Consider the following 12,738-nt stretch of genomic DNA (forward strand, 5'->3'; position numbering starts at 1 on the left):
CCTTTCAAGTTTGCGCGGCGCGGGCCAGGCGCACAAGCCCCGGCTCTCTGGGCCGCGCGCTGCGCTCGCGGCGTCCACAGCCTGCTCTCGGCCAGCCCTGGTGGAAGGGGCGGAGCTCCCACTTTCGCCACGCCCACTCCTGGCGCAGCCAATAGGCGGCGGCTCCCGGCCCCACGTGAGGGGAGCCCGGCCGGGCAGCAGGCAAAATGTGAATGAGAAAGAGGAGCGCGATTTAAAGGTGCTGGCGGCGCCCGCCGAAGACAAGTGCGCCAGCTTCGCGCGCTCCCCTGCGGCCCGCAGGAGGTGACCGACAGCCAGCCAGACAGACGGACGCGCAGACGGCTGCGAGCCCGGGCCGAGGGCCGCGGAAGCGACGCGCGCGGGCTCCGACGGGCAAACGGCGGGCGGCAGCTCCAGAGAGCCCGCGGGGCCCGGGCGCCCGCTCCACTCCGGGGCGCACGGCCTCACCCGCCCACCGCCCGCACCAGCTCCCGCCAGGCATGCAGCGGGCCCAGGGCTGAGGGGTATCTGCTCTCCGGGTCCCGCTCGGTCCCTGCCCGGTGCACCAAGTTGTGCTCCCGGCGCCTGGCGGGCTTCCCGGTGGCGGCGCGGCCCGGGGACTTTTCGCCTCTCGTGGGCCTCTCCCGAGCGCGTCTATGAGCGCAGCGTTCCCGCCGTCGCTGATGATGATGCAGCGCCCGCTGGGGAGTAGTACCGCCTTCAGCATAGACTCGCTGATCGGCAGCCCGCCGCAGCCCAGCCCCGGTCATTTCGTCTACACTGGCTACCCTATGTTCATGCCCTACCGGCCGGTGGTGCTGCCGCCGCCGCCGCCGCCGCCGCCCGCGCTGCCCCAGGCCGCGCTGCAACCGGCGCTGCCGCCCGCGCACCCTCACCACCAGATCCCCAGCCTGCCCACCAGCTTCTGCTCCAGCTTGGCGCAGGGCATGGCGCTCACCTCCACGCTCATGGCCACGCTGCCCGGCGGCTTCTCCGCGTCTCCCCAGCACCAGGAGGCGGCGGCTGCCCGGAAGTTCGCGCCGCAGCCGCTGCCTGGCGGTGGCAACTTCGACAAGGCGGAGGCGCTGCAAGCCGACGCGGAGGATGGCAAAGGCTTCTTGGCCAAGGAGGGCTCGCTGCTTGCCTTCTCCGCGGCCGAGGCTGTGCAGGCGTCGCTCGGTGAGTCGGCGGCGCGCGCGACCCGGGCGGGAGGGCGCGGGGGCGCGCCAGCTCCGTGTTCCCGCGGGGACCGAGGGGATGAGGCCGAGCCCCCGCCCGCCCCTCGCCCCGGATCCACCGGCCTGAGGAGCCGGCGGATGCAGCGGAGCTGCGCGGCGGAGCCTCCGGAGGGCATTTAGAGCCACGCAACAAGCGCGGGGGCGGGGGGGCGGAGTGCGCATTCAGAGCCCCAGGCCAGCTGCTGCTCTGAGCGGCGAATTTATCTGCTGGCCAGTTTGGCCGAGTCTTGCACTCCCTCATCTCCAGCGCTGTGACCTGGGATCCCGGGTAGGTTTCGGCCTTTGGGGAGGGGGGTTGGGCTGCGCGTCTTCGCAGGGAGGGTGCCGAAGGGCGTCCAGACCTATTAAACCCCTTTACCAGGCTTGCTGCTTGCCTGGGAGAATCGGATTCCTAGGAGGCTGTGCGTCCGCATGTGTGTGCTGGGGTGTCCGGTGGGAACTTCTTCTAAGGCTACAAAACTTCCCATTGACCAACATCATCTATCTCAAAACCCGACATGGTCTGGGATCTGCACCTCCCTGTGCACTCACTCTGGCTGCGATGAAATTGAAGTTCACAGAATTTTGGCTGCGGCGGCGGCGGCGGCGGGGAGGGAGGTGGGCGGGCAGGATGAATCGTGAACTCCCCCTCAGTCCTCACCCAGCCCCCACCCCGGGGACAAAGAGGACGCTCTCTTGGGCCTCACGCCTCCTGTTACTTCTGCCTTAAGCTGCGGGAAGCTGGGAGGGTGCAGAGGAGGCCTGGTGGCCCCTTGAGTGATGGTTCTGGGCAAAGGGCCGTCGCCTGTACTGTCTCCTCCTCTCCCTTGAGCTTTCTCACGCCCCCCCCTTTTCTACCCCTCAAAGGCCAGGAAGTCACAATGTGTTAATGTCACAGAAAGACAATCCGCTAAGGGGGGAAAGTGCCCGAGGGACGGTGGGAAAGGGAAAGGAAGGCCAGTGTGCGAAATGTAATAAAACGCCGTTTGGTTTTGCTTTCAGTCGGGGCTGTCAGAGGGCAAGGGAAAGACGAGTCAAAGGTGGAAGACGACCCGAAGGGCAAGGAGGAGAGTTTCTCGCTGGAGAGCGATCTGGACTACAGCTCGGATGACAATCTGACTGGCCAGGCGGCTCACAAGGAGGAAGACCCCGGCCACGCGCTGGAGGAGACCCCGCCGAGCGGCGGCGGCGCGGGCAGCACCACGTCCACGGGCAAGAACCGGCGGCGGCGGACTGCCTTCACCAGCGAGCAGCTCCTCGAGCTAGAGAAGGAGTTCCACTGCAAAAAGTACCTCTCGCTGACCGAGCGCTCACAGATCGCTCACGCCCTCAAACTCAGCGAGGTGCAGGTGAAAATCTGGTTCCAGAACCGCCGGGCCAAGTGGAAACGGGTGAAAGCTGGCAATGCCAATTCCAAGACAGGGGAGCCCTCCAGGAACCCCAAGATCGTTGTCCCCATCCCCGTCCACGTCAGCAGGTTCGCCATTAGAAGTCAGCATCAGCAACTGGAGCAGGCCCGGCCCTGAGAGCCCAGGGAGGGCTGGGGCCTGGCCCACAGTGGAGAAGCCGCAGTGCCCGAGGGAGCCCATGGTGGGCTCCACCGTGTCTGAGGCAAAACTCAAAGTCACCCCCCAGCTTTGGACATCCCAAGCAAATTGAGAGTATATTCATGAAACAGGCTTGAAAGACTGCTTTTGAAGGGGCTACAGCTACACCTGAAGACACACTAAATATTTATTATACTACCCTACTCTGTACATTAGATGTCTATACAGACTGGATCTCAGCTGCTGTATTTTGAAAGTTATAGGACCCAACTACCCAGTAATGTCCTCCAGCCACATTCCAGAAGAGAACAAAACCTCTGCTGTAACCTGCCACGCATAGCAGCCACTTTTCCATACTTTTCCAAAGGTAAACGTCACATGCAGGAACGAACACTGGGGTCTCCATTTATTTTTGTTTCTATTCTGGCGTTTTTAGTTGACTGAAAAGCAGACGTTTTGGGGCAGCCTGGAAATTTGCTTTGCTTTGGTTTTGCCTGGCTTTCTTTCCTGGGGTTGCATATCCTATGAGCCATGTCTGAAGCACGTCTCCGTTGTGTTTAATTTATTTCAATGTAGCTTATTTTCGTATAAGTTATGGCATTAAAACAATCTCAGTCTTGTGAATAATAAAAAGGAGAGAGAGAGGGAAAAGACCAATTCTTGGGTCTCATAAGTTTGTCCAGATTTGACTGTTTAGAGGGAACCGCCTGCCGGCGTGTGGCCAGGCAGCTGGTCTGAGACCAGTACTGGATGAACACCCCGTGTCCAGGGCCTCCTCAAGCCGGCCGGACGTGAGCCGCACAGCACCTCACCAGGTTTGAAATAGGCCAGCAAGAGCTCCAACTGGGTTATCAATTTGAGCAAAGCTAATTTTCACCTTAGAAATCTAACATCTTCCCCTCTGCTCAGCCTAACCAGTACCTAGGAGGCTGGCAAACTTTGGCCAGAGGAGGTGGGCGCCGGAGGAGGGAAAGTGAATGCGGGTATGGGTGGCTTTGCACAAACTCCTGATTCTCTAAATCAACGACAGCCGGGGAGGGAATGCGTTTCCTTACAAACATCCCGGACCCGAAAAGAAGCGGTGCTCGCTCGCGGGGCAGGGCCGAGCACTCATAAATCAGCCTCCGGGCGTGATCTTCCGACGGGAGCAGAAACACAACTAGCCGAGCTGGGCTTCCCGGCAGCGCTCAGCTCGGAGGCGGAGGCGGGCTGTGAACGCCCGCGGGCCGGGCACCTCCCTCTCCGGGCGGGGTCGGAGCGGGGCGGGACCCGACCACCGCCCCACCCCGAGGAACGCCGGCCAGCTGCGGGGGCCGGTCCGCGGGGCTGGGGGTGAGAGCTGGGCACCTCCCCCTCCTCGGGGTGGGGGGCGCGGCCAGCAGGGCGCGGGAGGGCGTGTCAGGATTCCCAATCCCGCTCCCCGACCACCGCAGACCGCGCCCCCCGAGCCCGGCCAGTTCCGCGCGCTGATCCTTTCCCGACCCGAAGCGCCCAGCCGGACGCGAGCGGCCAGGCCTTCCGGAGATTGCCGCGGACAGGCCGCGGGTGACCCAGGGGCGCGGTGCCAGAGCCCTCGCGGCCACCAAACCAGCAGCCCGAAGAGCGAAGAGAAGCCGGCGGCTTCGCCAGCCTCAGCCTTCAGAATGGAGGCCGGGGAACGGATTGCGAAGCAGCCGCGCGCCTCACTCACCGCGGTTCTCGGTCCAAGAAATCTGTCGCCGTGGGTCAATACTAATATTGACTTAATTTATACGGCTTACGACCCGTCACCTCTGCGCGGAGGAGGGGCATTGGGGACCGAGGTTTCAGCCCGAACTTCAGGCGCAAAGTGAGGGCCGGGCGCGAGCGAGACACCGATTTCCGCCGCGTTCCCAAGATTTCCAGGGACAGAAGATGGCCCGGGCTTGGTTTTTGAGCACAGTGATACTGAGTGGCCGTTCCTCCGAGGGCCTCAGTCCGCTCTTCGGGGAGCGGAGAGCGGAGAGCTGTGGAGGCTCCTTGCTGCCCCCAACCCAGCGCCCTGGGGCCTGAGGTGGGAGGTGCGCCCGGGCCGCACCCTGCCCGGTGCACGGTCCCCAAGGCCCAGCCGCTCCCGCCGATGCCGCCGGTAGCCCGCCAGTGATCGCGCCCGGGTCGCCTGTTGGCGTCATCTGCTCGCGGCAGGTCCGCACTGGCCACTGGCCGCCGCCGCCGCAGCAGCAGCAATGGAGGCCCGTGGAGACGCTGTCCCCGCCCCCCATACCCGGGCCTCTCCATCCCCAGGCCGGATATGTGCCCCTGGCAGAATCGCGGCCGGTGGCGCAGAGTCCGGGCCTGAGGATCTGGGGGCGCCGCGGCCTCTGCGGCGGGGACGCCCCCACCTGGCGCTCCGGGTCTGGGGAAGGAACCCCGGGTGTTGAGAGCAGGGGACTCCCCGCAGATCCTGGCGTGCCCCCCCATCCCATGTACCCTTGCACCATAACAGGTGTAACCCCTACCCACATTCTGCAAAAGCCCATGGTAGGGATGGAAGGCACAGAGTGGAGGGGCCCAAAGCCTTGGCTTCAGAAACCTTGGGGGGAAAGTGAAGCTCCCTAGCAAGGAGGGGGGTGCCTTCAGGGAACCTCATGGTGGGGCTCAAGCTCCCAGGCCCACCCCAGCTGCGCTGGTCCTTGGCCTTTGGAAGCAGGAGGAGTAGAGGGCCTGGGGCTACCCTAGCCTGGTGGACACCGCGGCACCGGCCACCGCTGGGCCCCCCTGCCCTCTCTGGGCTCCGTCTCCCTCCTCCCCAACCTCCGAACACCGGGCGGCCCTGAGAGCCCAGCGCGGAGGCCCAGGCCCGAGAGACAGGCCGAGGGGAGGAAGATAAACAAGCGGCGCTTCATGGCCGCTGTCATCATGGCCGTCATCATGGCTTTCATTTGGCTGCCTAATGAGTCACATCACAGGCAGAGAGAAAAATTGTCAATCGCCCGGGCCCTAATGAATTTTTTTGCAAATTGTAATCAAGCCAGGCCGTCTCAGCTGGCTGATTAATGAGACCCACGAGGCTCGGCCAGCACCTCAGCTTTTTATTCCATCCCGTCCTCTCTGCACTAAATTAACAGCAACTTGTCTGAGCTTCAAATTAACTCCCAATGATTAATTCTGATGGGGGGGCCTGAAGAATAGCTTGTTCTAATAGGCTCTGGCCTGAGATGCTGTTGGAAATTAATACACTTCCCCTTTGGCTGCCGGCTTTAATCCAAGGTTGGGTTTTGACATCACTATATTTGTTGTTACAATAAATCCCACTTACATCTGCAGATCAAATAATTACGCTTGGGAGCGCTGTGGACCTGCACCCACCCCCTCCCTGCGCTAGGGCTCTTGGAGCCCGTCTGCACCCTGCATCCACCAACCAGGGTAGGGATCCTGGGGGCCGGGGGTGGGGGGCGTGGGGGAATAGTCACCCAGCCCCAGCCCTAGCCCCTAGCCTCGGGGAGCTGGGTGCCCCTGGCCTTTGCAGAACTGAGGGTACGTTGAAATCCTGCAGCCACGTCTCCACGTTCTGGGGGCTGGGCCCTCTTAGATTGGTCTTGGGCCTTAAACAACCTCCTGCCCCTGCTCCCCACTGGGGCTGGGAGAAACCCTCGGAGCACCAGGGCTTGGACTTTCCCACCCCAACCCTGTGCTGGAATTGTTGAGACTCAGCACATGCTTCTGTGCCCAGTTTTTGCCACCCAGTCCTCAGCCCCAGGGTGGTATTTCGCAGGGACTTTTCAGCTAAAGGGGGTGGGGTGAGGGTGAGGTGGGGGGGTGGGGTGAGGGGGCGGTGGGGGGGTGGGGTGGCCTTCTAGGCCTCTCAAGACCAGGTTTGCCTGGAGGAACATCCCGATTCTACGGCTGTCTGCGCGCCGGCCAGTCCGCACGAGGCGTGTAGCTGGCTGGAGCACCTGCATTCCACCCTTTCTCTCAGGGTCAGTGCCGGCTCGGTCTTGCATCTGTTTGTTCGAGCTTAATTGGCTTAATCATTTCAGCTGTGTCTGGCAAGCCTCGAACAGGACCTCCGGGCCACTCCCTCCAGCACCGGGCCTGTCCCAAGCAGAGCGGCGCTCTGTCCTCCTTGGCAGAGGGTTCTGCTGGGTGCACTGGAAGCTGGGAGGGACACTCTGGCGGCCTCAGGATCTGACCACCGCCTGATTCTCACCTCGGGGCCTTCTCAGCTCCCTGTGGCGGTCCCGAGTAGGGGTCTCTAGTGGTTGGAGCGCCGCGCATTCCGCGGCCTTGGCCACAGAGTCAGTTGCCTTCTCTTGTCACCTGCAGGAGGCTTGGGTGACCACACGGCCTAGTGGCGTGTCCGCGCTCAGCCTCCCTGGCGAGGACACTTTTGTGTATGTGCCCCTATTTCTGTCCCGGGAGACCCCAGGCCTCTGCCCAGGCACGCACAGCAGGAACAGGTGGTCCGCTTGCACCCTCTGATGTGCCAGGGCTTCCCACACAGCCAGGGCACAGCGGGGCCTCTTTCTGCCAAAGCTGGATGCTGGGCTCTGAGGTCTAGAGGGGAGCCGAGGTCTGGGGTCTGCCGGGAAGGGGTTGCCGGGCAAAGGGAGGTGGCATTAATCTTCATTTCGGCCCCTTATGGTGTAAACAGGAGAAATATGATCTTGGTAACCGAACATGAATGCAAATCACACCGTCAGAGTAATAAAGCACCTGAAACCCCGACACACAAAAGCAACACCATATGTATGAAGACAACCTGCATAAATTATAAATTACGTCATAAAAATTGATTGCTGGTTTGAACAGTTCAGAAGTGAGACCTAAGCTGACTTCCACCCTCTCTGGCTTTGGGGAAAGGTCTGGGAGCACATTCCCTTCGATGGGCATTGGACCAGGGTAACTGGGCCCAGGGTCTCCTGCCAGCACTCTGGACCGATCCGCTTGCATCGGAGGTGGGGCGCGCACCGCCGGCTCTGCCCGGAGAGGAGAGGAGAGGCCCGAAACTCTGGAAGCCCTACGAAGTTCCGTGCAGGTGGGGCGAGAGGCGCCACAGGCACCGGGGCTGCTGCGCATCAAGGCCGGGTCTGGATTCCAAAAACCGCCCCACCAGACCAAGGAATGCCGCCCCTCGACCCCAACCCTTCCAGCCGGCGCTCAGATGCCTAGCTCTGAGCCAAAGTTCCCTGCGAGGGTGTCCCTCCGCGCGGAGTCGGCTGTGTGATGAGCAAGGGTGTGAGTGTGGGCGGGTGTGTGAGCGCGCGGAGAGTGCTAGCATGTGTGTAGTTGTGCGATTCCCCTCTCAACGTCTAAGCCCGCTTTGCCGAGTTTCTCGGAATTCCTGGATCGTGGAGAGCCAAGAGTCCGACCCCGCTGGAGAAGCCGAGACCCCGCTGGAGAAGCCGAGACCCCGCTGGGGGAGCCGAGACCCCGCTGGGGGAGCCGAGACCCCGCTGGAGGAGCCGTTCGGGGGCGCGCACTGCACCTTCCCCCGCGGGAAGCCGGGCCTGCGCCTCGGAGCTCTACCTCCACTCCTGTCCCACTGCGTGGAGGCCCCCGGGTCTGGTCTCTGGCCTCCACCTCCCAACCTCTAGTGCACTCCGTCCCCTTTGACCTCTCCGCACACACCCCTAACCTTTCTGATCTCTGGGATGACGTCCTCCCCCCCACTCCACGCCGGCCTTGGAGCTCTCCCGGGTCTGGACTCTGGGCTGCGCCCCTCCCCGCCCCCGAAGTCCACCCCGCCTCCTCCCTCCCCCAACACACACAGCTGGGGGGCCGGATCTACCGCCTTCCGCCGAGCAGACCCGGCCCGGAGCCGGGCCACACACCGGACCAGGGAGAGGAAAATGAGGCCGGCGCAGCTCCGGCCAAAGCGCGGGGAGACCCTAGTTCTGCCCGAACCGTCGGCGTCCCCTAGGCCTCGAGGGAGAGAGGAAGGAGGTCGCGATCGGACCCCGCGGTTCCGAGGAGGCAGGGAGGCCGTCGGCCCGCGTGCGGTTCCCGGCTCCGCGCGACCTTGCCGGGGACAGGCTCCCCGGCCCGGAGTTCCAAGCTGGGGGTCCATTCAAAGGCGCGCCCGCAGCCGGAAGAAGCCGGGGGCAGAGCCCGGCCTGGGGGGCAGACGTCACGCTGGGCGCTCCACCCCCAGCCTCATCTCTTTATTTCCCGCCACTGCATCCCGCGCCTTTGTCATGCCTGTCCCGCTCTGGTGTGGCCGCGCGTCCTCTTAAAGGGCTCGGCCCCCCAGCTCGGGCTTCTCGGCCGCCCGAATGACAAAAGCTGAAATGAGATTACACCGACCAGATCCCATTAAGTCGGCCCCCCGGCCCGCGCTCGGGCCGACTCAGATCCCTCAGCCCACCCGTCCCCCCTCTCCGCGCCCCCAGCCCGACTTCCGCAGACGCACCTGGCTCGGCGGCGGGGACCCTGCAGCAAGCTGAGCGCCTTGGGGATTTGCAAGTGGCCGCCTGACCCCAGGGAGGGAGCGCGGCCCGGGCTCTGAATGACAAAAGCCCAGCCCGGCCACAGCGCAGAAGGAAACCGAGAGGAGCTGCCCCCAGCCCAGCTTGGACTGGGCCTCCCTGCAGGCAGAGGCAGGGTGCAGCCCAGGCTGTCAGAACCAAGGCCAGCTTGTTCTGTATGGAAGTTTCTGGGGCACATCGCCCATAGGGCCAGACAGGTAGCTGGAGCCTAAGGTGCATGTAGGAACAGGAAAGACACCACCACCCTGTACCCAGTGCTTTACCTGCCCACTCATCTCACAGTTACTGGGAACACAGGGGGAGGCTTCCTATCTGCAGATGTAGCAGCCAGACTGAGGGAAGTGGCTCCAGTCAGGGTGTCGCTTGCAGTGGGTCCTGGATCACCCCAAAATCTGATCGCTCCATCCAAAAGCTTTGGGTGCTAAGGCCAAGGCCATTGGCACACACAGCAGCCCCCAGCGTTGGGAGCCAGGGCTCAGGTATTGGCCTTTTGGGGCAAGGCTGGTGGTGGGGAAGGGCTGGTGAGTCAGAGCTTCGAGCACCCTTGTTGCTGCTTATGGGATGGTAGGATGGGGCTGGAGATGCCTGGCCCTGTTTCAAGTTTCCCTTTTTCTTCAGATAAAGAGTCCGTCATCTTTAGATGAAATTGGGTAGATCTTCCAGAGACGGGGTGCAGAGCAGTGTGGAGAACACGGGAGGGAAGTCACATCCTAATAGGAGCTCCCCTTCGCTAACCTTGACCAAACCACTTCCCCCATCTAAACCGTTGTTCCTTCACGTGATGACCTGGCACAAGGTTCCAAACTCCAAGTTGTCTTGGTTTCTGGGGAGGTTCATGATGAAACACAGATGAAGTGCGCGGTAACATCAGGGCCTCAGCACCAGCCCATTTAGGGCCTCGGTGCACAGTTGTGAATGCAGACCACCTGGGTTCCCACGCTTGGGGGTTTAACTCTCCAACCAAAGCTGATGTGGGCAAAAGGGCACTGGGCAGAGCTGGGGCACACAGGGAGCCAGTATTTGCCACTGTTTCCATTTGTATCGGAACAGAGGCAGGTTTCCCAGCTGAAGGCTGGACGGAACCAAGGGCTGCCCTTCTGCCTCTGCAGCTCCTCCTCTGGGTTGGGGTCTGCTGTGTGACCTCAAGCTCCTCGGTGACTGCCCTTCCACCGGCCCAACCCAGGTTTGTCCTGCTGCCACTGAGGCCATTGTTCAACCCTGTCCTTTGTGGAGATGGCCTGGAGTCCGCAGCACCCTCTTCGCTCACTTGGTAAATGGGCTTCAAGTCCCGCACCAGCACCTTCTGTCCTCGAGGGCCCCGGAATCTGTGGGGAGGAGACAGCTGAATGGGCTGCAGCAGGAGACAGCTCTTCAACCCATGAAGACTATCGCAACTCGATTCTTCTCCATGACACCAAATGACTTCAGTGACCCACATGTGCTATCTGATCGGATCTGCTGTGATATCTTAGCCCTGGAGTCGGGGGTCCCGGAGGCTGGCCTGGGGTGGAGGCAGGACTCCAGGTCTAACTTGTTCTTCTGCACAAAACCCGACAGAGGAGGTCTCAATGAAGGTGTAAATTACGGATAACGATGTGAAGTCTCTTTTCAGAAGGGCCTGAATCATTCCTTATATTCGCACAGTCCCTTCTTGGTACGGACACCCATCTCCCTCCAGAGGAGCCTGGTGGGATTATTTAGAAAACTGGCAAGAACCCGAGCACTGTGAAAACTAAGATAAGCATTTTAAAAGCATTGTTGTCGCTGTGCTTAGGCAAAGAATCTCTGAGCTGGGTGAAATCTCGCCAGACTCGTCATTTGGTTTTCCAGTCACTTGGGGCACGGTGCCACCCACATGCAGAATGACCACAGACCTTCACGCAATCATTCAGAATATTTGTGTTACCAAAGCAATTATTTAACATACATGTATGTGATTACTTTGGGGCTTTAAACTATTGATCATTGAAAAACCTTTATCAATAGTTTTGAAGTGCATTTCCATTTTCCATGACTACGGCTGGAATTTTTGCCCACAATAATTTTCCTATTTCAGGATTTTGAAAGCTATAAATTGCGAGAAAAGAATGATAATTGCCCATCTTTAAATGAGAAATTGTTAATTTGGGATTTACAAAGGACTTTCTTTCATGAATAATAAGTGAAGACAAATTTGTCTTCCTGCCTCATCTCTGGAGGCTGCCGTCTCCTTACAGCGCCACCTATAGGCAGGGCGTCTCTACTTGGTGTTTTTGGCATCGCTGGCAGGACAACTCTTTGGTAGGGGACTGTCCCACGAATGTCAGAGATATGACCCAGTTAAATGACAACCAAAAGTGCCCTCAAGGAGAATGCAGCTGTCCCCAGCTGAGAGCACTTCTGCTAGGCATGGGGACCCGATGGGCACCTGGGTGAAACGCACACCTTTGGGCACTCGGTGCCAAAGGGGAAGACAGCTTGTTCCAATGTGGGGAGACCAGTGTGCCCTGAAGCTCATGGCAAGACCCTCGTCCCCAGCCAGTTTGGGCAAGAAAGGCGCACAGGGCAGAGGCTCCTACGGGGAGGCTACCGGATGAACAGGCATTTACCAGGGCCTCTCCCCGCACCCCAGTGACCACAGTGGGGCTGCTCCGGGCACCCAGGGCCACCAGTCAACACAGTCAACACACAGTGTTTGTATGACCAACTGCCTACAGCTCAGTGCCCGGAGGGCTCACCTGGCTCCTCGGTTCAGACGCTCCCCGGGCTCTAGGTTTCCTGCTCCCCTCTAAGCCTCGTCCTGCTTCTGAAGGTGTGGGAGCGATCCTGCCCATTCGAGCTCAGTAGTCACAGCCAACCACAGCTGGCGCAGCTGCATGGGATCTCAGCACTCCGGGCACCCTGGCTGAGAGCTGACAATGAACATGGGCAGTTCCACCCTGTGGGAGTTCTCCCTTCCCAGGGCACTTCCCTTCTGCAGAGGTTGCCCAGCACTTACATGGTTCAACATCCCATCCCTTGGGCTCAGGACCGAAATGGCCTCCAGTGTGTCTCAGGGGGCACGAAGGCCTTCACGGGGGTCCACACTGGCAGCCTGGAGCTCCTGAGGGGGCTCTGCTGACCTCACTCTCCACCTGGGCCTTTCGAATGCTTTCTCAAAATGAATGAATGATAACAATAAATAATAATAATAGTTCTTCCCCCCCTTCCTATCCAGCCCCAGCCACTGGACTGCCAAAGAAATCGAAGCGTTTATAGACGCATTTGGAGATATGTAGCCAAGTCCCTGATGAGACCGGAGACCACAATTTTCAAGTAATTCAGTCCATTAAGCCTATAGCCTGCCAACATTCCAGAGCTTCCATTGCTTCAGCTGGAGGAATTCGATGATACTTTCAGGAAATGTTCTCAGTGACATTACTTCTTGGCAAGTCCACCTTGGTCTTGAAATAATGATTTAGTAATATGAGCTCATGTCCCCTCCAGCCCCTCCAGCCCCTCCAGTCCCTCCAGCCCAGACTAAGAGAGTTCCTGCTCCCCCCTTTCTCT

The 12,738-nt window shown here is 60.6% G+C and overlaps 1 protein-coding gene across 2 annotated transcripts; it reads left to right on the top strand.

Annotated features, from left to right (window-relative positions):
- The first annotated feature begins 234 nt into the window (after positions 1-234).
- On the top strand, positions 235-3,421 carry GBX2 (gastrulation brain homeobox 2). 2 transcript variants are annotated; one of them, XM_029225899.1, is made up of 3 exons: positions 657-1,184; positions 1,475-1,506; positions 2,220-2,920. In XM_029225899.1, the coding sequence occupies exons 1-3, from the start codon at positions 657-659 to the stop codon at positions 2,326-2,328; spliced, it is 669 nt and encodes a 222-aa protein (XP_029081732.1). In that variant the 3' UTR covers positions 2,329-2,920. The 2 variants fall into 2 exon arrangements, with proteins under 2 accessions (XP_029081731.1, XP_029081732.1); XM_029225898.1 differs by lacking the exon at positions 1,475-1,506 and having other exon boundaries at positions 235-1,179; positions 2,220-3,421.
- The last annotated feature ends 9,317 nt before the right edge of the window (positions 3,422-12,738 follow it).

Source organism: Monodon monoceros, unplaced genomic scaffold, assembly GCF_005190385.1.
Source record: "Monodon monoceros isolate NGI ecotype Baffin Bay Population unplaced genomic scaffold, NGI_Narwhal_1 Super_Scaffold_16, whole genome shotgun sequence".
NCBI lineage: Eukaryota > Metazoa > Chordata > Mammalia > Artiodactyla > Monodontidae > Monodon > Monodon monoceros.